Raw genomic sequence first — 24,501 nt, 5'->3', positions numbered from 1 at the left:
AGTTTAACCAAAAAGCATTTCCAGTGGAAACTGGCCGACATATCCTCAGCATAACCATGTATAATATCCACAAAACTTAAAAAGAGGTTATACACACACAATACGGTGATATCATGTTGAGGTGCAGTACGTCTACGCCTACGATAGCATAATGCTCCAACAATCCATCGAGCGCTGCGGCTTCGTAGCTCAGCAAAGTCGCACTAAAACATTTGACAGATTTTCGAGCGCCGTGCACATAAAACCGTTTCGAGGTCAGTAAACACAACCAGAGTTCATACATAAGGCCCACGGGATTATAAGGGGCTCTGTCGACTTTCAGAAAAATCAAAGGATGATTTTAAGTGCGCCGTATTTTCCATACAACACGGTAATAACGACGGCCCGCTAGCATGCGCTACCAAAAATAGTGCTTTGTTGTGTATCTGACGGATGAAAGCTAAAGCAGTTCCACTTTCACCCTTCTCATTCTCCGTCGCCGCCATGCTCTTTCCACCATGTGTAAACAAAGGCATGTGCGTTTTACCCATATTCTATCGCGGTATTTCATTTTCTTATCGTTGCCCAACGTTATACCGGTATTACCGTGAACGGTATGATATGGCCCAGCCCTAGCTGGGAGCATGTTGCAGTGGCCTGGGTCCACATGAAGTTTAATTCCCACCTCCAGCAGAACTTTGACATCATTCTGAAGAAGGCTGGGCAGACAGGTGCCTGCTCAAATCTGCTGCTGCAAGGTAAGTGTGAAGCGTAGAGCTGCTATTCCTCTATATTGAGAGGTGGTTTGGGCATCTGACCTGATGCTTTCTGGGTGAGGTGTTTTGTACATGTTCTACTTGGAGGAGGCCCTCAGGTCAACCCCGTACACAGTGGAGAGATTCTCAGCCGGCCTGAAAAAGTCTGTGTTCCTCTGGATAGGCTAGTGGACATGTCTGGGCTTTGATGGATTGGCTGAATGTACCAGTTTATCGATTTAGTTTTTGCTTTCTCTTATTGAATCTTTACAATACAAGTTCAACCTTAGTGCTCAGTTCACTCAATTTCATATCTTTTATCTACTTACTTTCTCGTGGAATGATGAGGGAACAGATGTCTGTAAATCCTAAACTGTTGATACAAGACTTTGGTTAAACACCTCGAGTTGAAGCTGAAAATCTTGAGTTTCATCTTGGTTGTTTGATTAAAAATCCCCTGTGCACACAGAGGCAAATTTGCCATTGTCCAAACACTCAACTGTAACTGTATTAGAATCAGATTAGAAGCAAATTCTGAATGAATGTTTGCAAATTCCACCTCTAAAGGTACAATTGTTAGTTTTAAATAGAGACTGACACGTGCTATTTATAAATGGTGGCCTCAGCTGGGCTGTCAGTGTGTTCTTGAGTAGCGTGCAGATATAGCTAAAAATGTAAACATTGTTCAGTTTTTGATAGAAAATCAAGCAAAAAAAGGGGATGTGGGTACACAGATGGATACATTTTTCAAAGATTAAGTCTATGAGTAAGTTTTTCCAGTGTGCAGGACTCTGCATGGTGTTCCTTGATTTATAAGGACTGTGCTTAAATTATTCAATCCTATGAGTCATCACATAGATTGGGAAATGGAATATTGAGGCAGGCACAATTGGTCAAAACTGTTTTTAAAGCTGCTCTCTGACTTGGATCTTTCAGTGAGAAACATCAACTGTGTTAAATATTAAACAGTCAAGCCTTTCAATCCACAGTAAAGACAGGAATGTGTTTGATTTAGCAACCGCGCTACAGGAGAGTGCAAGCATTTCCTGCATTGTAAACCTTTGCTGTGCTTCCACACACACACACACACACACACACACACACACACACACACACACACACACACACACACACACACACACACACACATCTAAAGCTGCCAAAGTTCACTTTTTATTAACGTGTCCTAAAATATTACAGTTAAACCATCTGGTCTGATGACGTAACGAAGCACTAAACTGGAGTTAAAGTTCTTCTTTGTGTTTTCAGGCTGAGAAGGAGGCCTGTGAAGCCAAACTGTCCAAACTGCGTCTGCAGAACAAGGCCAAGGTGACGTCTCTGACGGCACAGCTCGAGGAGCTGAAGAAGCAGCAGGGGCCGAGCACACCAACACACGGCAAAAAGGTGGAGATGTGCACACACATCCAGAACTGAAGGGTTAAACGTAGAAATGAATAAATACTAAACGTTTTCCAGCGATTCAGTGCACTATTGGCTTTATAAGCTCAGACACAGTCATGCCATGTGGATCCCATTTGAATCATGTTTCTGCTCTGTTTCCATTGGGGTTGTTAAAGTGCTTTCTTCATGTTTAGGGTTCATCAGAAGGAGGAGAGCAAGCCAGTCGAGGCAAGATTGTCCTGCTGAAGAAGAAGGTTGATGAACTAGAACAGCAGCTTGGACAAAGAGATGTGGAACTGGAAAGCAAAGTAAAGCATACTTTGATTCTGATGCCTACCAGATAAAGGGAAATGAGATATTTCCCACTGATGTTACTTGGAGTATTGTTGGAACACACATATGTGCTAGTCTTGGCCTAACTAGCCTTACCCTGTGTCCCCACCACGTCCACTTAATTATTTGAAGTTATTTTTTTATAATTACATTTATCTTTCTTAATTTGAATTATAATCACAACAGAAGAACAGCAACGGCAGCTAATTTCAGCAGAGAACAAAGAAATGGCCGCAGGAAACGCAGCTCGTATCGACAGAGATGAATCCAGTACATTTATGGAAAAATGAATCCAGTTTACTCTACTTTTCCTGGCTCCATATTTTTTTCTTCATTTCTTCTTGTAGTTACAGAATAATCATCCTCTCCATGAATATGCGCACCCACAATGGTGCCACTGAGCAAACGGATGTATTCATTTCTTTTTCTGTTGTGACATATCCTGAGGTGTACGTAGGGCTGTGCGATATGACTAAAACCTCATCTCCCGATATAAGAATTCTATCGTCCGATAACGATATAAATCACAGAAATGTAACATTTTCTGTCAATTCTGTGAATCTCGACTTGCGTGAAGTGTTTCCAGCTGCGCGTCATGTAGCTGGAGTCCAGTGTTTTAACCGATGCATGAAACAATACATTTTTAGATATAAGTTGTAACGGCGCCGTTTTCTTTGTGAGTATTTATTACACGGCGTGCTGCGGGGAAAAGCCCGTTCTAATGTTTGAGTCTAAGGTTTATTTTTTAGCACCTGGCGGCTCTTTGTTTACTTCTCATCCGTAAATAATCTGCTCTTTCACGTGATTCAGTTTAAGTCTCAACAGGATCTTGAGCTTTATTCTGAAAGGTTTATGTGGAACATAAACAAGTGGACACGCGAAGGTTTTACCGTCGCTGTTGCTAACGACAACGCATAAAAACAAACGCTTGTCCGTCCGTAGTGTGGTGATATTAAATATAAGAGAAAGAGAACTTTACTACAGTGACATCAGAACCATGAAGAAATATTACCGTAAACAGTTTATTTTGCGACACCACGAAACAAACGATAGCGTAAAATCAAACGACAGACGTTTTTATATCGTCATCCAATATATATCGTTATATCGAACAGCCCTAGGTGTACGCTTACACTTTGAAATCTAATTTTTCTGACCAATACTTTGTGTAGATGAAGGAGTTGGAGTCTCAGCGGCAGCGTGGTGAAGAAATGGACGCTATGCTGACAGAGAAGGACAAGAAACTGGCAGAAAAAGAGGCCTACATTGTCCACCTGCAAACAGCGCTGGCTGGAGATCAGCCCATCACACCTGCACCACCACAGAAGGTCATAAATGCTTTGAGCATGTAGAATCATCTCACTGCTTTTTTCTAAATATTGCACGTGTTAATAATAGGCAGACAAAGTTAGAAAAGTAGAAGAAAATGGATTACAGCTGAGTCACAACAGGCGATGTCTTGCATTTTCTCAGAGATGTGGTCACTGTCACTCATGTGTTCTGTCCCCCCAGGCTGAGGACGGCGGGGCGATGCAGGAGCTGCAGTTGCTGGTACAGAGCTTGACTAAGAAAGTGGGGGAAGCAGAGGAGCGCTACAGTTTGCTGCAGGAGCAGACAGACAGCCTCAAAGACCTGCTGGCTACAGAGAAGGAGCAGTACAGCCAAAAGGAGAGCATGTACAAGCAGAATGTAGGTTTTCAAAGAGGACAATACAGCTTCTTTTGTAGAATTTAGCTGTCTCGGGTTCACAATGAGTCGTGTGCTTGTTTATAGATCCAGACATTCAAAGACATCATCATTCAGAAGGACAGCCAGCTGATGGAGATCAACCAGATGCATGAACAGGAGCTCTTCAAGCTAGCAGCCAAGTCAGATGCCAGTGCAGACTTGGAGCAGGTAACACAGACAGTCAGGAGTTCATGCAACTAAAAGAAGTTGGAATTTTTGTGTTGTTTGTGAATCTGTGCTTTCCTTTTCAGCTTCTGAAGGCTCTAAAACAGAAGCTTCATGAGAAAGAGGAAGTGCTGCTGGGTAAAACTCAGGTCATTGATGTTCTCCAGGGAGAGGTGGACGGGAGAGATCAGCAGATAAAGGTTAGCAGACTCGCCGCTCCTGTTTGCGTCTCAATAAAGACGTTGGTGTTTTTCCTTGTTTTCTGTCAAAAAGATCAATTTCCATATTTAATAAATGTCTTTGAGCTTAAACGCAGCTTCAGACTGTTGTAAACACTCGTTTTCAGACCAGAGAAGAAATATCCCTAATGTTGCTTACATGTAGCGAGCTCAGGGGGAGGGGCTAAAACAGCTTTCAGACAGACACTTTTCATTCAGCCTATAGAACATTCTCTATTGTTGTTTCGTAGACATTCTTCAACCTCTCTTGAAATAATGACACCTTGAAACTTATGTGGAACAAATACTTTGTCCACGCAGGAACTCTCAGAGCGGCTGCAGAGGCTACAAGTTGAGCGAGAGAGCCTTGAATCCAAAATGGAGGCAGAGAAGCATGTGATGCGAGCACAACTCCGTGACCTGATGGAGAAGCAGCAGGCAGAGGTGCAGCGAATGACCGAGCAGCATCAAGCACAGCTGGATCAAACCCAACAGGATCTCATGAGGCAGCTGGAGGACCTGAGGAGAGCCCAGGCAGCAGCACCACCTGCCAGTCAGGAGGCATCAGGAAGTGGAAATGTGCTCACAGATTCAGCTTCCATCCAGAGGATAGCTGAGCTGGAAGGTTGGTTCTTCATTTTGATGATTTATCTGAACTCCTTCAGAGGTCAGTTTGTGTCGTTTTCCCATGTACATCCTGGGGATTTTTAGTTTGTTCACAAAATGCAGCAGAACATGAGGACATTTTCAAATTCTTTCAGTGCTTCAAACCTTTTCTTTTGTTATTTTTGCAGCACAAGCAAAGCAGAAAACAGATGAAGCCAGCAGATCAGAGGCCAAGTTCCTAAAAATGAAAGCTTGGTCTAAAAGTCGAATCAGACAGCTGGAGGAGGAACTGAAGAGAAGCCAGGTGAGGGTTTCAAGTTGTCCAAGTCGGATGAACAAAGCATTTTGTGCTTTTGTGCTGTGCTTATGGCAAAGATCCCAAATTCACTGCCAGTGCAGTAAAAGGGGAAAAAAAACCCCAGTGGAAGACCGTCATGGCGTGACCTTCACAGAACAAGAAAAGTGAGGTCAGGCTGTATTGAATAAAGATGTCCAGATATCAGGTTTCAGGCTTGTACAACTCTGTTTTGGTCAAACATACATGAAACATAAAGACATAAGGGCTGTTCAAAACGTTTGCACAGCACTGCTGAAGAAAATAACTCCTGCAGTCAAGAGAAGCCACTAATTGTTGAGCTATGAATGATAAAACCAGCAGTTATTCAAGTATAAATGTTACAATTGTATGCAATCTTTATCAATAAAACATAGAAATGTAGATGTTTATGGTGTACTATACTACAGCGCTCCCTCGTTTAGCGCGGGAGTTACGTTCTAAAAATAACCCGCGACAGGTAAAATACGCAAAGTAGCCAACTTTATGTTTTTTACAATTATTATAGCTGTTTTAAACCCCTCACTACACACTTTATACGCTTTTCTCAGACAGGCATGAACATTTTCACACTTTTCTCTCTTGTTTAAACACAAACTTCAAACCTTCATAGAAAAATAAGTCCAGTGTTATAGAACGAAACCAACAGCAGCTGCCTTTGACGGTCCAAAGCGTTTCGTCGAGATTGTTTTTGTTGGGGAGAAAACTTACAAACAAAAAGTCCAGCACTTCAGAGCCACACTGCTGGCGATCAGAGATTTATGTAGATTTGACAAACTGAACGCGTTCTGTAAAGTACAGGAGACACAGCACGGAGGAGAGTGATTGACAGTGGTCTACAGCCAATCAGGACGCAGAACATAAAGCGCTGTAAAAAATAAATAAATAAATAAATTAAAAACCATGGAAAATTGCACAAAAAAATCCGGGAAACAGCGAAGCCGCGACAGGAGAACCAGCGAGGGACCACTGTTTGTAGATTTAGAGTTCATTTCACAGTGTTAAATCATGTAACACTGTGTCTTACAGGATATGACACTGTTCTGAGTTGTAGGGAGAGAGATCGCTTTCTCTTTGGCGTTGTTAAAACGATACCTGTTTTTAGATTTGAGCTCGTTACTGCTCGCGCTGCTCGTCATGACCATAAAGCTGATGCAGCATCCGTCACATTATCCGTTTTCCTTTTATATCAGCCGATCGTCTGCAGGACGCCGTTTTCAGTTTGTTATCCAGAGTGAAAATCGAAAACGCGTCAAAATGCTGAAAGTCCTTTGGTAAGCAAAGCTGCCAAGTAAACAGACACGTTTGACTCTATTTAGGCTGGAGTTGCTCCCCCAGACCTGACTGCCCTGCGGAGTCGCATCACTGCACTCGAGGAGGAGAGAGAAGAAAACCTCTGGAAGGTGGAGCAATACGAGGAGGTTAAAGCAAAAAACGGTAATAAAATTAAACTTTCTGGAAAATGCTTTAGGGAAATCCTCAGTTCAAAAATGAACATTATTTTTGTTCGATGTTATCGTTAGAAATGCTGGAGGCAAAGTTGGTGGTGTATGAGGAGCAACAGAGGACACTACAGGCAGACTTGGAGCAGTTCACCAAGAGGGCTGCCTCTCAGGTCCAGCACCCAAACGCTTTCTTAAACCTGCTGCTTTTGTTTTACATTTAATACTCACGGATGGTCTCTTATCCCTTTTTGCACCTGCTGAACGTAGGCAAGTGAATCAGGCAGCGCTGATGACACTCAGAGCCAGGTGCTGGAGTGGCAGGAGATGGTAGCTGAGGTGGTCAGTGCCAGAGACCGGGCCAGGGAGGAGAAGGCTGCCTTGTCCCTCCGTATCAGCCACATGGAGGAGGAAAGAGAGGGTAAGACTTTTACTGGAGGATGAGTCAAACTCATTTAGATCAAACTAGCTAATGATGGTGGGATCAGTTATAGCTAGGAGGTAGAAGCAGGGTGAACATCAGAGTCACAGTTAATCTGCTCATAAATCCTCAGCCAGTGTGAAATAACGACACGTCTGCTGACATTCATATATGTGAGGAACCTAAAAACAAAACTTTTTCATAAATGCAAGAAAAGACTCGCAGTACTTAATACGACAGTAGTAAAACCTGTTCTTTAATACTTTAAAGTTGTTCTGTATTTCTGTTCCTCAAAATTCGACTTTAATTATTTAGTCATTCTTAAACCCGTTAGTATATCAGAGTACACATCCTCTGTTAGCATCTAAAAAGGAACTTAGTGTTACTATAAAACACAAACTCTGATGTCTACATTTTTGGCATTTTGTTTGTTAACACAAATGTGGATCACGGGGTTCTGTCAGAGTCAAGTTACCTTAGTGGTAGCTGTGGTTTTGGGGAAACTTTAGTTCAGTTCAGATGCAGCGACCCACAGGCTCCATTTCCACAGACTTAGAACTATACACCAGTTTTTAAATTGTGGTGATAGGGCACGTAAAACCAGAGTTAAGATAAAAACTACAGTGGTGTTTACTGTGGGAAAGAACGGTAAAAATGTCATTTTCTAAGGAGAGCGCTAGCAAACACTCTCTGCTTGCGAGCAAAATGTAAAAAAAAAAGTAAAAACACCCCTTTTCTATTGGTGTTAAAGTGTACCATGTTGACCAATCAAAAAAACTTATATGGCAACATGTGGCACTTGGTTGTTTAGGAAGAGGGGGAAGTTTTAGGAGAGAGCGAGTTTTCACATGTGAGAGATTTGTGATGTTTAGCGTGTTCGGAGGCTATAGTTAGTGTGTACTTAGTGTGTACTTGTTTTGTTTTGTGTGTCAGTTCTACTAGTGAATGTCACAGTTGCTCCAAAAAAGCCTCCAAAGGTAGATTGCTGAAAAGAATGATGCCAAACAGGCAAGATAAACCGTGTTTAAAGGTGAAATATAGACGTAAAATCAAAAGTAGTCAAAAACAGCCAGTTATACCCTGGACCCCAGAGGGTTAATGTTTGATCAACTCTGAGTCAACTTCAGTCTGGAGAGGACTGGACTAATTGGAATTATTTCAAATATATTTCACACACTTTGTTTTTCTCATAGAGCTAGCTTGTTTTACCATTTTCGTCATGTGTTGTTTGACTGAACAGTACTTTGTTTTCTTCATTTTTCCCCATCCTCACTGTTGTCATTGGCGAGATTTGGTTTACTCTGTGCTGCCTCCCATCTCATGGACCTCCACCCCCTCCCCACTCTCCCTGTCCAGCCCCTGCTCCAGGGATGGGAGCAGCCACCCAGAACAGTTTCCCATCAGTTTTGTGCATGCAGGCTCCTCCAAACCTCCAGTGCAGCTCGTGCACACTGTACTGCCTGGAGTTTCCCTGAATTTTGCATTTGCTGGTGGAAACGACAGGCAGTACAGTGTCATGCTGCACGTTCGAGTCTGCTGTTTAGTTTAGTCTCTTCCTTTCTCTGTCCCGTGTTGTTCTTTTCCATTCTTTACCCTTTTGTTTTCTTCTGTCTTTCTGTTTCTTCTTCTCAACTTTTGATTTCTGGTGTGCTAAGATATCTGAAATCACCAACAATAATGAACTGGTCTCAAATATAATTAAAGAAAATTGCTGCTCTATTGTGGTGGGATGGTAGGTTTGCACTAACCCTATTAAAAAGACTAATGCATATAACCTCATCAGAGCTACAAGGCTGACACCAGAGCCTATCCTCCATACAGACAGACACACCTGGCTTAGTAGAGCTATGCACAAGTGCCCTCAGATACTCGGTCATTGTGTAGGTATTTGTGCTTTTCAATTTGGGGATTTGGATATTTGTTTTGTTTTTGTTTTCTGTTTGTTTGTTGTTGTTTTTAAATGTGAAAATATGCATGCCACCTCTGCTTCAGATGGCACATTTCATACTCAGAAATGTGAAACATCTGTGAAACATCTGTATTACTGCTCAGCAACATAGTCCCACTCAGCTTGTCAGAGACAGACATAGCAGGTATTATCTTTAAGTGAGTGATCCTAAAATGTTAGTTAGCTTTTAAAATATGCACAAGCCTCATTATTACAGGCTGGATTTTTGTCAGCAATAAGAATCAAGCTTCAGTTAAGCTCATTATTGTAAATCTGGAAACGTTTATTACAAAACGTATCAGGTTTTTTTTTTGGTTTTAACACGGGAGTATATATTTTTTAATGCAGTTTTATCACATGATACTGCTGTTATAAAATCCAAAGCGCTGCTTGAATAATCTAGAATGTTATCACAGTGGTAAACATGCAAATGAGAGTCTTCTTTAATCCTAGTTAGATGAAGCCAACATCATACTCAAAGAAAAACGGCTGATGGTCTCTTACGTACTAATTGTTCCTCCTGATTTTGATTAGTGGTGTCACAGCGTATTAGTTTCATGAATCAATCAAGTGTAGTTGACAATAATGACGTGATCTCAAATAATAAGGGTCAACCTCATAAATCAATAAAAACCCTGCAAAAAAGGTAATTTGAGTTTTGTCGAGCCGCGTGTTCCACTTCACTGACATTTCATCCATGTGTGACAGAAAACCAAAATCAATTTTAGGAAAACAATTTGTGCTTTTTCATACTGAGTTTAAAGAGAGTTCATCTGAGTCTTGCTCACTGGTGTAATGTTGGTCATTTTATTCAGATAAAGTTACTATTGAAGCATGCGCTCTAACTCATGATGAGCTGCAAATACTCCTTTGTCAGCGGGTCTTCTGTGATTTGCTGTGATGTTGGTTTCATATTCATGTATTTGAATTAAGAAGTATCAAACTTGATGCTTATTAGCGGCTACAGGGTGAGATCGTTAAGTTCCATGAATTAACTCATTAATGTGAAAAGGTCTTACCAGATTTCAAATTGGCCAATCTCCCATTAAAGACGATCTGCAAGTTGATTTTCTATATACTTGCACATATCAGCTCACCAGTGCAGATTAAAGTCTGCTGCAGACGTTAGTCAGTACTGTGTGGGTCAATGATGCTGTTAAAACGTTGGATTATGATGCACAATGATTTTGACAGCAAAGAGGTCTTTGCTGTGAAATATTAGGGAGTTAAGTTCACTTTTTAAAAAATCCTACCTAGCATATTCACATCGATAGCTCTCTGTGTAGATGACTACTTAACATTATGGATTAAATGATGAATTTGATGTTTTTCACAGCTTTTCACTAGAAACAAAGCCGACCTGAGACCAGCTGATTTTTAGTAATAAGACTTCACAGCACTTTTTTGACTTGATGCATAATCATGCATAATGCTCACGTTTCTGCTGAACTTGCATGTGCTTTACTGTAATCTGCTCTGCTGTAGTCAGTGTGGGTGAAATGCCCAGCATGTGGCAGACTGGCTCTATTCTGCTGCAGAGGGTCATGATTGTTTTGGCTACGCTGTTAAAATTAGGTTGATACATTTTAGTTTAAATCTGCTTGTGCACTGAACCCACACTGACCGCGGTTAACACACAGAACTCCTTTCCTTTTCCTGCCCCACCCTTTGCTACGAGCTGCCCCCCTTTTTCCTCCCAACGTGTCAAAAATTGGCCTGTCGTCACAAAACAGATGGGAACATGTTTAGTTGTAATCATTTTGACGTTGCCCTTCTTGAATCCTTTGCTGCTAAATGAAAATACAAGTCAAAGCACCATCAGAGTCCCCTCAGATATGCACCTGCCTGGTGTTTCTGTCTGCTCTTCATTTCGAAGACAGAGTGATGAAGCACTCGCTTTGAATGTGACTCATAAAGATGGGTTTTCTCCTTCCTCCCTGTTTCCCACTTGTTTAAATGTGTGTTTCTTTGCTATGCAAATTAGGTGTGCATGGCTCTGACCAGAATGCTGCTTTTGAAGTGTTTCTCAGGTTCACTACCTTATGCAAATACACAAGTGCATAAACACCTGGAGTAACTTTCCATTTCTCCATCCTCAGTTCTTGTCATTGCTGTACTTCTCTTGCAGTCTTACTGTCGCTCCCGTTGCCTATACTATTGGATTAAACTGTTTTTTTGTCACAGAGTATGTTTGTGGTGTTGAAAGTGTCTCACCAAACCACCAGCATCATTCATGCCATCATACTTCTTGTCAACTCTCCATCTCTGTCATCCTGTCTTCAAAAACATTATCCTGTTCCACACTATGATAATTCTGTCTAGTCCACTTTAAACTCACTTCCCATCCGTAAATACACCCTCAATCCAACCCATCATTCCCCTTTCCCTGTGGCACAAAACTGATTGAGGATGACTGGTTCTTTCCTGGCTGCTCCGATCCAGCACTGGTCACTCGGCAGCAGGAGTTGGAGGAGGAGTTGGCTCAAGCTCGGGGGCTCGACCAGCACAGGGCCAAGAAGCTGGCGCTTCCATCCCAGCGAAGTCTGCAGGTAGGCGGCTCTTATTATAGACGTTTCTGTGGCTGTATCATGGTTATACCAGCACAGCCTCAGACATTTGCTGAAGAATGAGCGGGGCTAACTGTACAGCTTAATATCAACCAGTCTGCAGTTATTTTCAGAAGCTGAGTCTTGCAACATTTTCTTTATGAAATAAATCCTGTTCAGATCAAATCCTGCAGCTCAGGGCAGACCTTCTAGAAAAAACAGTTTCACAACAGCCTTTTTAAAATCCTTTTTGCGATTGTTATTTTGAAGTGTTTTTCATGTTAACATTAATACGAGGTTTTACAGGGAGCTGAACACTACATGCATGGAATCATCAGCAAAATGAGCGTTATCCTTTAGAAAGGCAAACAAAAATAATAGTTTTAGTTTATTTAACTGCAATTAAACACCAAAAGATATTCACTGGTCTGAGTTTCATTGAGAATAGCATAATCTCCCCTTTTCACCCAGTTTCTTCACATTTTGCTCTTGATGTCAGTGAGAGCAGGTATCCCTAATGTGAGCAGCACACAGACCTCAGCAATAAGCCGGAGGAGAGGAAAAGGAGCTAAAATAAATAATTGAGGGTAACAAGGTCTGCTGTAAATACGGATCAGTTTTTCAACTATGGATTGTGCTTGACTAGTCTCTACTAGTGTCTAAAAATGTATATATAGTTAAAAAAATGGATGGATGGATACCAGTTTTCTATTTTTGGTTAATAACAGAGAACAAGAAGCTTACTTTATTCAAAGAGGAAGAATAATCTCGCTACCTGCCTGCTTGATCTTGTTTGCCTCGTACACAGTAGACTTGCAAAAACAGTTTGCCTTTTTTTCCTAAATGCTTAAAATCTAATCCCCTGCTACAACAAACTTTTGCACTGGCAGGAGGACTTTGAGCTCCATGGGCAGGCCCCGTTTCAGGATCCTCGAAGTATCTCAGAGAGTACCACTCCAATGGAAGGGGAGAACATGGGAGGTTGGTGGCCCGAGTACAGTACTCCTGACACAGGTGTGAGACCCGCTGGACAGTTTCCACTGGCATGCACACAGTCACCTGCACATTACTTTGGGAGGCCTGAGCTGTCTTTGTGTTTTCACCATGACTTAGTTTATTAAGCACTGGATTGTTGGTGCTGGTTGGTTTATTCTGTTTGTCGTCTAACCTCCGACTGCTGTGACTGTAGGAACAGGGATTAGCTTGCTTTTATTTCTGCTTACACAGAAAGCTACAGTTAAGTTCATTCCCGCCTTATGAAGAAAAACCTGAAATTGAGCACCTTCACTTTTATATTTTGCTTCTCATTCATGTGACTCAGTTTCCAGTGTTTTGGGGACATGTGCATGCTGGTTGAGCTGGCTAGTGTTTGTGTCTTAATGAACTGATTGTGACATGATATAAATGTAGGTGGCAAGATGCTTTCCATCTGTGGTAAGTTTTATTTTTATATTTTGGTCGTGTGCATGATCACCTCCTTTTCTTTAATTCTTCTCCATCCTGTCTTCTGCACTGTTGCTGTCATAAAACCAAAAAATACACCAGCATTTGGGGAAAAAAAAGATCACCCAAAAGTAAAAGCACCATAATGAAGATTAAAATTAATGACTGAGGACTTTTGGAAAACTGACTGGTGTCTTTTTTGGTTGTTTGTGGATAGGCACTGAAATTCTATTTGAAATTCTATTTCACACCCTGCAGTAAATGAAGTTGTCAGTGAATTATTCTATACTCTTAGGAGATGCAGTTTTCTTAAATTTTAAATTTTGGATTTCTGGATTCTTCTTTTTTATAAGAAGAAAATCCTCCTTTTTCCAAGGGATGCACCAATCTAACTGTTTCCAGTTCTCACATGGTACGGACCCCTGGGCTGATAGTACTGATCTGATGCCAGTATTTAATGAAGCTGTACTCGTTACTGTTTGTGTAGACCCGTTTAGAGGGTAAGACCGCTGTATTCTGTTGGTCTGAATTACCAACCAAAAGTCGAGTTCTTGGTTTTATTTCTGTTGTCAAAGCCAAACTAAAACCATTTTAGCTAACTTTTAAATACCTTGTTGCCATACATTGCAATCAATCTAAGTCAGTCTGTGCTGATGAGCACAACTCATTGGCGACTCATCTCTTTGTAATAAGAGATTCAATCTGCTGTTTTTCAGCTGGTTGTATATAAAAGTGAGGTCAGTGTGCGCCTGTGCTCTTTTGCAGGAACTTTTTCACTATTTGGAATTTCTCAGCAACAGATTTGTTAACCTTGCATAGACTGGCAACTTGGGGCGACCGTGGCTCAGGGGGTTGGGAAGCGTATCTGTAACTGGAAGGTTGCCGGTTCGATCCCCGGGCTCTCTGTCCTGGTCGTTGTGTCCTCGGGCAAGACACTTTACCTTACTGCCTACTGGTGTAGGCCAGAGGGGCCGATGGCGCGATATGGCAGCCTCGCTTCTGTCAGTCTGCCCCAGGGCAGCTGTGGCTACAACTGTAGCTGCCTCCACCAGTGTATGAATGTGAGAGTGAATGAATAGTGGCATTGTATTATTATTATTATTATTATTAACCTGTCAGGGATGCTTCCTGCCTCTGCAATCAGCCCTTTGCTAGAGAGACTCAGTTCAGCTTGATGTTTGGTCAAGATCAGATATATTGGTCTGGGGCATCCCTTCTTTTTCCCAGCTTTCCCACTAAAGCAGAGTTTTTAAATTTAGTTAGCAACGATGGGTTAGGCTTTGAATTGTTTCAAATATTTGATCAGAAATTTAAAAAAGGAAAAAATAAGTGAATGAAAACAGTATTTCTATAAATGTCAAAAATGCATTGATTAAAATATTGCATTTCCTTTTAGAGTTTGCTCTGCTGCTAAAATTAGAGCGGTGGAATTTACCCTGTGAATCATTACAGCTAACTGTACCTTACCAGCCTGTTTTTGTATACCTAGTGTTTATTCTCCCTCCTATTGATTCCAGATGGCCTGCGGTCTGTTGTGGAGGAGCTGGAGCTGGAAAGAAACCAACTACAGGAGCAGATACTGAGCCTGGAGGAGCGCTGCCAGGACCTGGAGGATCGACTGCAGCTGCAGGCCCGTATAGAGGCATTACAGGTAGCTCCATCCAACAACACACCATATGTGCTATCCCAGGGTTAACTGACAGCAGCATTTGTATAACATACCAACTGTTGAGTAAACGATGAGTGAACTGCATGGAATGGGATTTTGTAACAAAACCTTCTAACACAGGTGACGTTTGATGTAGATGAAGATGAGCAGCCAAATTGGGTCTCTCAGGTGTGTTGGGTCACTCATGTCTGTGTGCGTTAGAGAGCACCTCTGGCGGTGATGGCTAATGGTGTGGTGTGCTTATTTAACCTTGGATACGTTTGTCAAGTAACGTTCAAAGCACAAAGCTCACAGATTGTCTGTATTCACACTGCTGATCTTTTGACATTTACAAAGTTCCTTTGCATCACGTGCGTGGTCCACACAAATAGATGACTGATGATAGCAGTAACAGATTTCATGTTCTGCTGTTTTCAGCAGGTCTGCTGTCATCCACGTTTGTGTGCAGTGCAGATGTCTTCATCCAGTGACGATCTTTGTGTTATTTATTGATGTTTGGTTTTCTACCGCTGCAGAACGAGTCAGACAAACTGCAGAGCCAACTTGCAAGTGTCAGAAGTCAACAAAGCAGAGAGGCAGAGAAGCATCAGCTGCTGGTTAACAGTCTCAATGAACAGCTCAAAGGGTAAGTTAACTATTCAAACCATAACCCTTCACTGTGATTACAGTGCTACATCGAAATTCTTCATCTGTTCATTGACCAAGAAATGTTTACTTATGTTTATTTGACATGCAAAAGGAACTGAAGTGTTCATCTGACTGTATGTGATATGTGCTGTAATTGTTAGAAGTAAAGTGTTATATAAATTATTTGAGGTCAATGCACGGTAAATTAGGTAGCTGCAGGGTTGCATAACCAATAATTCAAAAATGTAATATCACCAACAAAGTGTATAAACGACATTAAAGCATCCAGAATAACCTGTACTTAGTTTTGGCTGCAATGAGTCGGATAGTAAAACAAGGACTGTTAAACCAACAGGTTCGGTACTCAGTGGGTCATTCAGGCTGCCTACAAACTGAACGCAAATGTGAGTCGAGGCTCACTCGCCCATTTTACCCGTTCTCTGTAAAGACTAAAGATGGTCGTGTGGGTAATATCTGTAAATAAAGGCTGTCTGTCGCTTAAATCTCCTTTCTTTCCCATTCCGATGCTCAGGTTGAACTTCAGCAGGTTGTCTTGACCACGCCTACGAAATGTGAAATGTGACTGGCTGATTAGATATTTGCATTATGAGCAGCTGAACAGATAGAACTAATAAAGTAGTAAACAACCGTACATATTTTTGATGTTCATCAAATGATTCAGTAATATTGGTAATTTGCAGTACCCTTAAACTTAGGATTAAATTAATGTAGTGTATTAATTACAAACGCCAGTTGCTGTGCGAGCTCGAGAACTGGGCGAAACAAGTTGTTTTTTGTTTTTTTCTTTCTTCAAGACTGCTTTGCCTTGATATTTCCCGCCTTAGTAATTCCACAAAGGCTACGTTCACACTGCAGGTCTTAATGCTCAGTTCCGATTTTTTGATCAAATCCGATTTTTTTTTGTCTGCTCGTTCACACTACAACTAAAATGCGACAGCAAACGCGCTCTAGTGTGAGCGCTCAAAGCGGCCCGCATGCGCAAAAGAAGACGTCACACACAACGCGCTCTGTTTAGACCCAGAGCAAACAATATTGTTTGACCGATGGCCCTTAATATAAAGACTTCGGACTTTACGTTTCCCAATTTTTGCTTTAAGTTATTTTGTTATTTACATAATAATGTAAATAACCTAATAATGATCCTTATTGCTGTTTTAGAGAGGAGCGGTGCTTCAAAGGATAGCTGCAGATTTCTGTCAGAATCTGCAGATTATACAGTACAAATAAAATGTTCACGTTGTCTTCCCAGCAGTTTCACCGTATGGCCAGGAAGCGTTCGCGATGTCTTCTCCGGTGCTGATAATTAGTGTGTCTTCTGTCGGTGACGTAAAAGACGGATTTAATGCGACATGACCATCAAACAGCAGTCGCTTTCTAAAACATCGGATATGTATCGGATTCAGTACCACATACGAAAGTGACCCAGGTCGGATTTGAAAATATCGGATTTGTGCCGTTCACACTGTCATACCATGATCGGATATGGGTCGCATAGGGTCAAAAAAATCGGATTTGATGCGCTTTCGCCTGCAGTGTGAACGCAGCCTAAGTGCTTTGACAAATACTTTTAGTACCACCGTTACAGATGGTGTCCACAGTCAGTTTTAGCCGATAAAGCTCAACCACCAACAAGTGTTTTTAACAAAAGATAGTAAATGTAAAAGGAGGTGTTTCTGGGTTATGTTCAACATTGTTATTCGAGAGGATTTTATTACACCAAACCATTAAGTGGCTACTTGATTAAATTGGGGTCAGATGGTTCAGACAAATTTTGGTCAACAAGCTAGCTCTTACTTCACATCATCTAATTTAGTCTAATTTATGGCTATTAATGAGAGGATTTCACTTTTTAACAATAAGCTGAATGTTCAAATAGAGTGTAATCCATTTTTGTAGTACATGTTTTGCCATGTCGGCAATCATAAAGTTATTAGTTTGGAAAAGGACTGCTGTGAACATGCACTCACTAAATGATTGTGGAAAACATGGTTGTTTAGACTGGGCGGGTTGTGGGTTGCAGACATCTAAAGAGTCAAGATGAGTGAATGAGTTTTTCATTGGGGTTAAAGACTTGATTTTTATGGTTACGTTTTGGCTAGAGTATGGCTTTGGTCCTTTGTGATGGTTTAGATCACAAGACATTAATATATGAACCGTAAGATTTTAATTATTTTCAAGACTTCCTTCAATCGATTGTCACTTTTTTCTTTAGGCTGACTGACACACAGGAGTGCCTGCAAAGTTCCCTGATTGAGAAGGAGAATACTTTGGCCAAGACATCTGAGAAACTTGAGCTCATCAGCAGCCTTCGACAATCACTGAGTGAAAAAGACATTCAGTGCAAAGAGCTGTCTGACAAGCTCCTTCAGACGGAGCACACTGTAAGAGCTGGGCTCCTTTTTTCGTTGTGTTATGATTTGCCATTTTTCAGTCTTTAAATGTGTTGTTTTGTTTTTTTCAGTTTGAGACCATTTCCATGAAATACGTTACATCAGAGAAACAATGCTCTGAGTTGAAAGCAGAAGTTATGGATCTCACACAAAAGCTGAGTGTGCTGAAAGAGAAGGTATGCTTGAAAAGATAAAGATTTTTTAAGATTTTCGTTGTTTTGCCTGTAAAGATTAAGAAAAAGGTGCCAATGGTGTTTTTCCTCCCTAATTTTCTTTAGATGCAAAAACAAGATGTCACCATTGAAACATTACAAACTGACCTTGATCAGACAAACGAGGAGCTGGACAAACTGAACACCTCGCATTTGGAGGAACGAGCCCAGCTCATTTATGACCTTCAAAGCTGTGAGCGGGAAATCGATAACCTTAAAGATGCTCTGCTGGAAAAGGATAAAGAGATATCAACTCTTGTTGGGAACATGGCTGAGTATGCAGAGCAGGTCACAGCACTGAAACAAGAGATCAAACTCAAAGAGGAGAGCCTGGTACAAGTAGAAAATGCACTGAGTAAGGCAGAGAGGGAGGCTAATATAATGAAAGAATCACAGAGTTCAGACCAGCAGGCCCTTAATAATAAGATCACAGAGCTGGTGGAGAAACTTAAGGAAGCTGAGATGGAGATGGTCAAGGCCGGAGATGAACGAGAGTCTAAAGGAGTTGAGGTGGAACACTTAATCAAGCAGGCTGAAAAGGATAAGACGACTATTCAGGACCTTCGAGGAGAAATCCAGAAGCAGAATGTGAGCCATCATAATCATCTTTCTGAATGTGAAACGCACATCACTTCACTAAAGGAACAGCTGGCAATATCTGCACAGAAACTACAGGAGTCAGAAGGACTTGTTTTGCAGCTTAAGGATAGAAATGCAAGTAATGAGAAACTACAGCAAGAGCTTAATGACAAAGAGCAGACGTATGAAAAGGAGCTCAAGTCTTTCAAGGAAGAACAGAATAAGCTTTTGGCACAGGTGGAGAAGTATAACAATGACTTTCAGACCTTATCAAAGCAATTAGACGAGCAAGTTCTGAGTGAAGAGAATGTCAAGCAAGTAATGCAAGAGAAAGTGGAAAAGATGGCATCACTCGAAAACCAGCTAAAGGACGAGAGGCAGAAATTCAACACTGAAAATGAGAAACTGTGCAATGAACTTCAAAGCAGATCTGAAAATATCTCCAAGCTTGAAAATCTCTTAAAAAGCATGACGACTGAAAAAGAGCAGCTCCAAGAAAACCTGAAGGGGCTGAATGAGGAGCTTGAACTCGAACGTAGGAATTTAAAAGAGCTAAATGAAAAGGTTACATCTGCTCTTGAATTCAACAGCAGTCTGGAGAATCAAGTGCAAGTCCTTACAAAAGAGAGAGACGGGCTTGAATTGGAAGTAACTGAGCATGTCAAAAATATTTCACAGGCTACAGCCGAGATGGATTCCTTGCATGTCAAAATATCTGAATTGGAAATGCAACACTCACAAAGTAACACAATTATTCAAGGGCTACAAAAAGATAAAGAGGAGCTAACTACTCGAACTCTTGAGCTAAATAGAGTTCTTGAGCAAAGCACACATTCAACCTCTGAGATCATGTTGGCAAAAACAAATGAATGTAGTTCGCTCCAGCAGCTACTCAGGGAAAGAGAGGAGACAGTGACCCAGCAGCAGGAAGAGGTGCAAAGCTTGACGTCTAAGATAGACAAAATGCAGCGCGACCTCGCCGAAAAAGAGCAGACTGTCACTGAACTTCAAGCACGAATAGAGGCCCAACAAAATGAGCAAGCACAGCTTATGGAAACTCTGTCTCTGCTTCAGGAACAACAAAGTAGTCTGAAGTCTGGGTTATTGGAGAAGGATGCAATGTATAAACAGAAGCAGGAGGAGTTCCAGAGTTTGCAGAAGGAAACTGAAAACCAGAAAAATATTGCGTCCAGGCTACAAGCTGAGGCGGAATCGCTCATTGAGGAACGCTCACAACTCAGAGAGCAACTGGGAGAGAGAGACGAAATGTTGAAAAAGTCAACTCAGGAATGTCAGAAGCACAAAGATGAACTGAATAACAAAAACACAACTATCAGGTCTCTAAGTGACCGAGTCAGTGTCATGGAGGAAAATGCTAGAAAGCTTGAGTGTGAAGCTGATCAGAGCAAAACAGAATTGGCTAGTTTAAAAAGCCACACCCAAGCTTTGTCCGAGGAGAACCGCCAGCTTCGTGCTGCATGTGAATCCAAAGAAAAGGAGCTTGCACAACGAAGGCAGCTTCTGTCTGACCTTGATGGGCAGCTTAAAGCGACCCTTGACCAGAACTCCAGCTTTAGCATGAAGATTAGCAGTCTAACAGAAAATAATCAAAGACTACAGGAAGAGTTGGCACAGAACATGAAATCAGTTTCCGAACTTACTGCTGAGAGACTTGTTCTCCAAGAAAAAACTTCGGACCTTGAAATTCAGATCTCAGATAGTCAAAAAACAGTTGCTAGCCTGTTGAAGGAGAAAGAGGAGCTCGCTGCAGCAACAGATGAATTAAAAAAGGTCCTCAAGGAAAGCAAACAGGCAATCTCTGTAGGTCTACTCGAGAAAACAAACGAATGTGCTAATCTGTTGAAAAATCTGAGGGAGAAAGAGCAACAGCTTCAGAGTTTACAAGAGCAGATCGATAGTTTAAAAATGCAGGTCGATCAGCTGAGCATGTCCTTGGTTGAAAAAGACCAAACTGTGTCAGAGCAGACTTCACAGATAATGGCCCAGCAGGACCAGCTGCTGCAGCTTCAGGATACTGTATCTATGCTTCAGGAGCAGGGATCAGTTTTAAAGTCAGGACTAATGGAAAAAGATGTCATGCTGCAGCAGAAAGTTGAGGAATGTAGTGTATCTCTGAATGAAGTCAAGCTACAGAAAGAGCTCGCATCACAGATGCAGGTTGAGGTAGAGTTGCTCAGGAAAGAATGTGTGGAGGCCAAACAACAACTACAGCAGAAAGAACAAACACTGAAAGAAGCAACACACGAATTTCAGAACCACAAAGATGAGCTGAATAAACGAAATGAATCTGTCATTTCGCTCAGTGCTCAGCTTGGGGCCATGAATGAGAGCGCTTCAGAGATGGAGGTGGAAATTACTAACCTGAAGGCATCTGTGCAGAAACTCACTGCAGAAAATTGTCAGCTGATCCAGGACGAGGGCCAGAGGAAAGCAGAGGTAACTGATTTTCATGACAACATTCAAGCCCTCAGTGAACAGAATGTTCGATTGAAATCTGAACTTCAGAAAGCAGTGGCAGAGCTGGCCAAAGCAAACGAAGAAGCTGCAAATCTCAACTTGGAAATCCAAGGAATAAATGACGCCCTGAAACAGCAGGAGAATTCGATCCAGCAGCTCAACAGTGAGATTGCTGAGCGGGGGGAGCTGCTGAAAGAGAAAGAAGGCACCATTTTGGAGCTTGAAGATTCTGTGTGTACACTCAGAGGCCAAGTTGACAGTCTGACATCAGAGTCTTCCATACTAAAGAATACTTTGGAGAAAAAGGAGGAGTCAAGTCTTGAATATCAAAGTACTTCTTCCGCTGCCTTTGATAGTCTGACTTCACATCTACAAGCCAAAGAGGCAGAATGTGAGAGCTTGAAAGAAAAGATATCACACCTTGAGGAATCTGTCTCAAAGCTCAACAGCAACCTGGAAGTACAGACATCTGAAGTGACAAACCTCAAAATGGCCTTGGAAGAAAAAGAAGCAGCTCTTTTGGAACAAGCGAAAGCTCTCCAGGACTTCCAGAAAAGAGGAGACGAAGCATTGCTGTTCAAAACTCAGTTCATGGAAAGTACAGAGTTGGCATCACAGCTGCAAAGTCAAATGCAGTTACTGTCCACTGAGTCTGAAAAATGTAGAAAGACAGCAGAAGAAACCCAAAGTGCCTTCAATAACCTGCAGGAGAAATATGCTGCCACCTTAGAAGAGTTACAAGACTCGAGGAAGCAACTCTCTCAAAGGACAGATGAGGTGTCTGAGCTCCGGATGTCACTGCATGATTCTAATAACGAATATCAGACTGCAAAGACCACCGTAGAGACACTGAAAAGTAACTTGCATGTGATCCAGGAGAAACTGGGGAAAGCTGAGGATTTGAACTCCAGTCTTTCAAAGGAAAAAGATGACGCATTTGCTTCGCATCAAGCGAGCGTGTCATTGTTGACTGTCGAAATAGAAAGACTCAAATCACAGCATCTTCAGGTCGTGGCACAGATGAATGCACTGACAGAAAACCTCGAGCAGAGAGAAATGGCTCTCCACGCAATCAATAGTCAGTACAGCGCCCAGGCCAAACATGCATCTCAGCTGGTTTCAGAAATGCAGAAGTTGGAAGAGCAGAATAAGAGCCTGAATGAGGAGATAGGATTGTCAAAGGAAGAGAATCAGAAACTTCACATTGCTCTCAGTAATGAAAACACACATTTGAAAGAGGAATTTAGGAAACTTTTTGCAGAGAAAGAAGAGCTAGAAAGAAGACGTCAACAAACGCTGGCGGAGCTGCAGGTTCAAATGGAGCAGAAATCCAGCAGCGTGAATGAACTCGTGGAGAGAATGACGTCCGAGAAGCAGAGCCTTCAAGCAAAGGTTAGTGCCAAAGATGAAGACATTTCTCAGTTGAACGAAAACATTCAAAAAATAGAACAAATTCTGCAGGATTCAGAGAAAGAGTGGCTTTTAGTTCTGGATAGAGAAAAGCAGGAAAAGTACCTTCTTGCAGAACAATTGAAAAGTGTTGAAAATGAGATGAAATCTAAAGATGTTAAAGTAAATGCTTTGAAACAGGACATGGACAGCTTGCAGGAGAAACTAGCAGAGGCTTCCTCTGCCATTAGGGAGGGCTCTAATCAACTGAGCACGAAAGAGCTGGAGGCATCCGCATCCAGAATTCAGCTTGAGAATGTGTTAGCATCTATCCAGGAAAAGGAGAACGAGAACCATATTTTGCAGCAGGCTCTCAAAGCTGTGGAAGACGAGTTACAAAGACTGGTAGTGAGAAAAACGGACAAAGTTTCCTCTCTATTGAAATCTTCTGCTTTGAATGACGAAAAAGCCTCTTTGGAGGACATGATAAAATGGTTACAAGAAAGTCATCAAAGTGAGGTAGATGCTTTGCAAACCGAGTTGGCTAAAACTGTTGCAGAATTGGAAAAAACACAGACTGTACTTAATCAGAGAGAGCAGAATAGTTGCGAGAAAGGTCAACAAATAGCTCTTTTGCAAGAGGCTGTGGAGCATTTACAGACTCAGCTTAATGCCGAGTTAGTAAGAGTGAAAGAAGCTACTGTTAAACACTCTTCTTTATATGATGAATTGCAAACAAAAGATGAGCAGATAAGCTGCATGAGCATTCAGATCAGTCAACAGAAGGAATTGCTTGCTGGCCTTACTCAGCAGATAAAGGAAAAAGATGCATCCATTGCCCAGGTCATGGAGTCCGCCTCAAATGAGAGAATGAAACTTGGTGAGGAAAATGACTCGCTCTCGGCACAATTAAAGAGCATGGAGAGAGCACATGAAGAGATTTTGCAACAGTTAGAAGAACAGATTTCGCACAGTTCAAGTGAAACTGAGAAAAATAATTTAGAGAAGCTCATGCTAATTAAGGAAAAGGATGAGCTACAAAGTGAACTCACAAAAGTATCGAAAGAAAAAGATGCAGTGAAGAAGAAGCTGCAAGCTGCGCTTATTGTGAGAAAAGATCTGTTAAGGAGGATTGAAGAATATGAAAACCAAAAAGAAGAGAGCGTAAGCAGTAAAACTGAGGTTTCACTGTTGCATGAACAATTGCAGGAAGCCAAAAGTCAAGCTCAAGCTACAGCAGAATTGCATAAAGAAAATATTTCCCAACTTGAAAAGAAAACTCTCGAGAAAGAGGGAGAATTTCTTAAGTATAACACCGAAAGCAAAACACTTTTGGAACAGCTAGAGTCAGAAAAACAGAGTTTGCAAACCATCTTAAATGATAAAGAAGCTCATTTGTCAAAAACATTACAAATGCTCAGTGAGAAAGACTCACTAGTCGAGCAGCTGCAGTCCAGTGCTGTCGAGAAGGAAGAGATATTTGAGCAGAACAGGAAGGGCTTGATGCAGAAATTAGAAGAGCTTCAAAATGAAATCAAGACATGCAAAGATGAGTTAAAGGACAAGTCTTCCTCTGCTGCTAGTGCTGTTGACTTAGAAAATGAGCTTGCACAGGTAAAGTCAGAAAAGGTGACCTTACAGAAGAAAGCCCAGGCCGCCTTGCTGGCACGCAAAGAATCAATAAAGAAAGCTCAAGAAAATGAAAAGAAATTAACTCAAGAGCTCGCTGAACTAAAAGATGACTACAAGGCGCTCTTGGAGCAACACTGCCAGCAGACGAACGAGCTAAACGCAGTGCAGTTAAGCTTGGATGAGAA

General features: G+C 41.6%; 1 protein-coding gene across 4 annotated transcripts in view; it reads left to right on the top strand.

The window, feature by feature from the left end:
• LOC113006342 (uncharacterized) overlaps positions 1-24,501 on the top strand; it is a 38,551-nt gene that overhangs the window by 4,078 nt on the left and 9,972 nt on the right. For 3 of the 4 annotated variants that reach the window (XM_080301508.1, XM_080301504.1, XM_080301499.1), the window contains exons 4-21: positions 2,004-2,138; positions 2,330-2,443; positions 3,641-3,796; positions 3,981-4,157; positions 4,242-4,364; positions 4,448-4,561; positions 4,901-5,204; positions 5,374-5,489; positions 6,839-6,956; positions 7,043-7,134; positions 7,232-7,382; positions 11,773-11,879; positions 12,767-12,857; positions 14,837-14,970; positions 15,504-15,613; positions 17,849-18,017; positions 18,098-18,202; positions 18,305-22,687. In XM_080301508.1, coding sequence (XP_080157634.1) covers positions 2,004-2,138; positions 2,330-2,443; positions 3,641-3,796; positions 3,981-4,157; positions 4,242-4,364; positions 4,448-4,561; positions 4,901-5,204; positions 5,374-5,489; positions 6,839-6,956; positions 7,043-7,134; positions 7,232-7,382; positions 11,773-11,879; positions 12,767-12,857; positions 14,837-14,970; positions 15,504-15,613; positions 17,849-18,017; positions 18,098-18,202; positions 18,305-22,687 — 6,699 coding nt within the window. Of the gene's footprint in view, positions 1-2,003; positions 2,139-2,329; positions 2,444-3,640; positions 3,797-3,980; positions 4,158-4,241; positions 4,365-4,447; positions 4,562-4,900; positions 5,205-5,373; positions 5,490-6,838; positions 6,957-7,042; positions 7,135-7,231; positions 7,383-11,772; positions 11,880-12,766; positions 12,858-14,836; positions 14,971-15,503; positions 15,614-17,848; positions 18,018-18,097; positions 18,203-18,304; positions 24,476-24,501 lie in introns of all 4 variants that reach the window. The other variant, XM_080301514.1, reaches the window with a different exon arrangement.

Source organism: Astatotilapia calliptera, chromosome 1, assembly GCF_964374335.1.
Source record: "Astatotilapia calliptera chromosome 1, fAstCal68.1, whole genome shotgun sequence".
NCBI lineage: Eukaryota > Metazoa > Chordata > Actinopteri > Cichliformes > Cichlidae > Astatotilapia > Astatotilapia calliptera.
The sequence above is the reverse complement of the archived record's forward strand: the minus strand, read 5'-3'. Positions and strand labels throughout refer to the sequence as shown.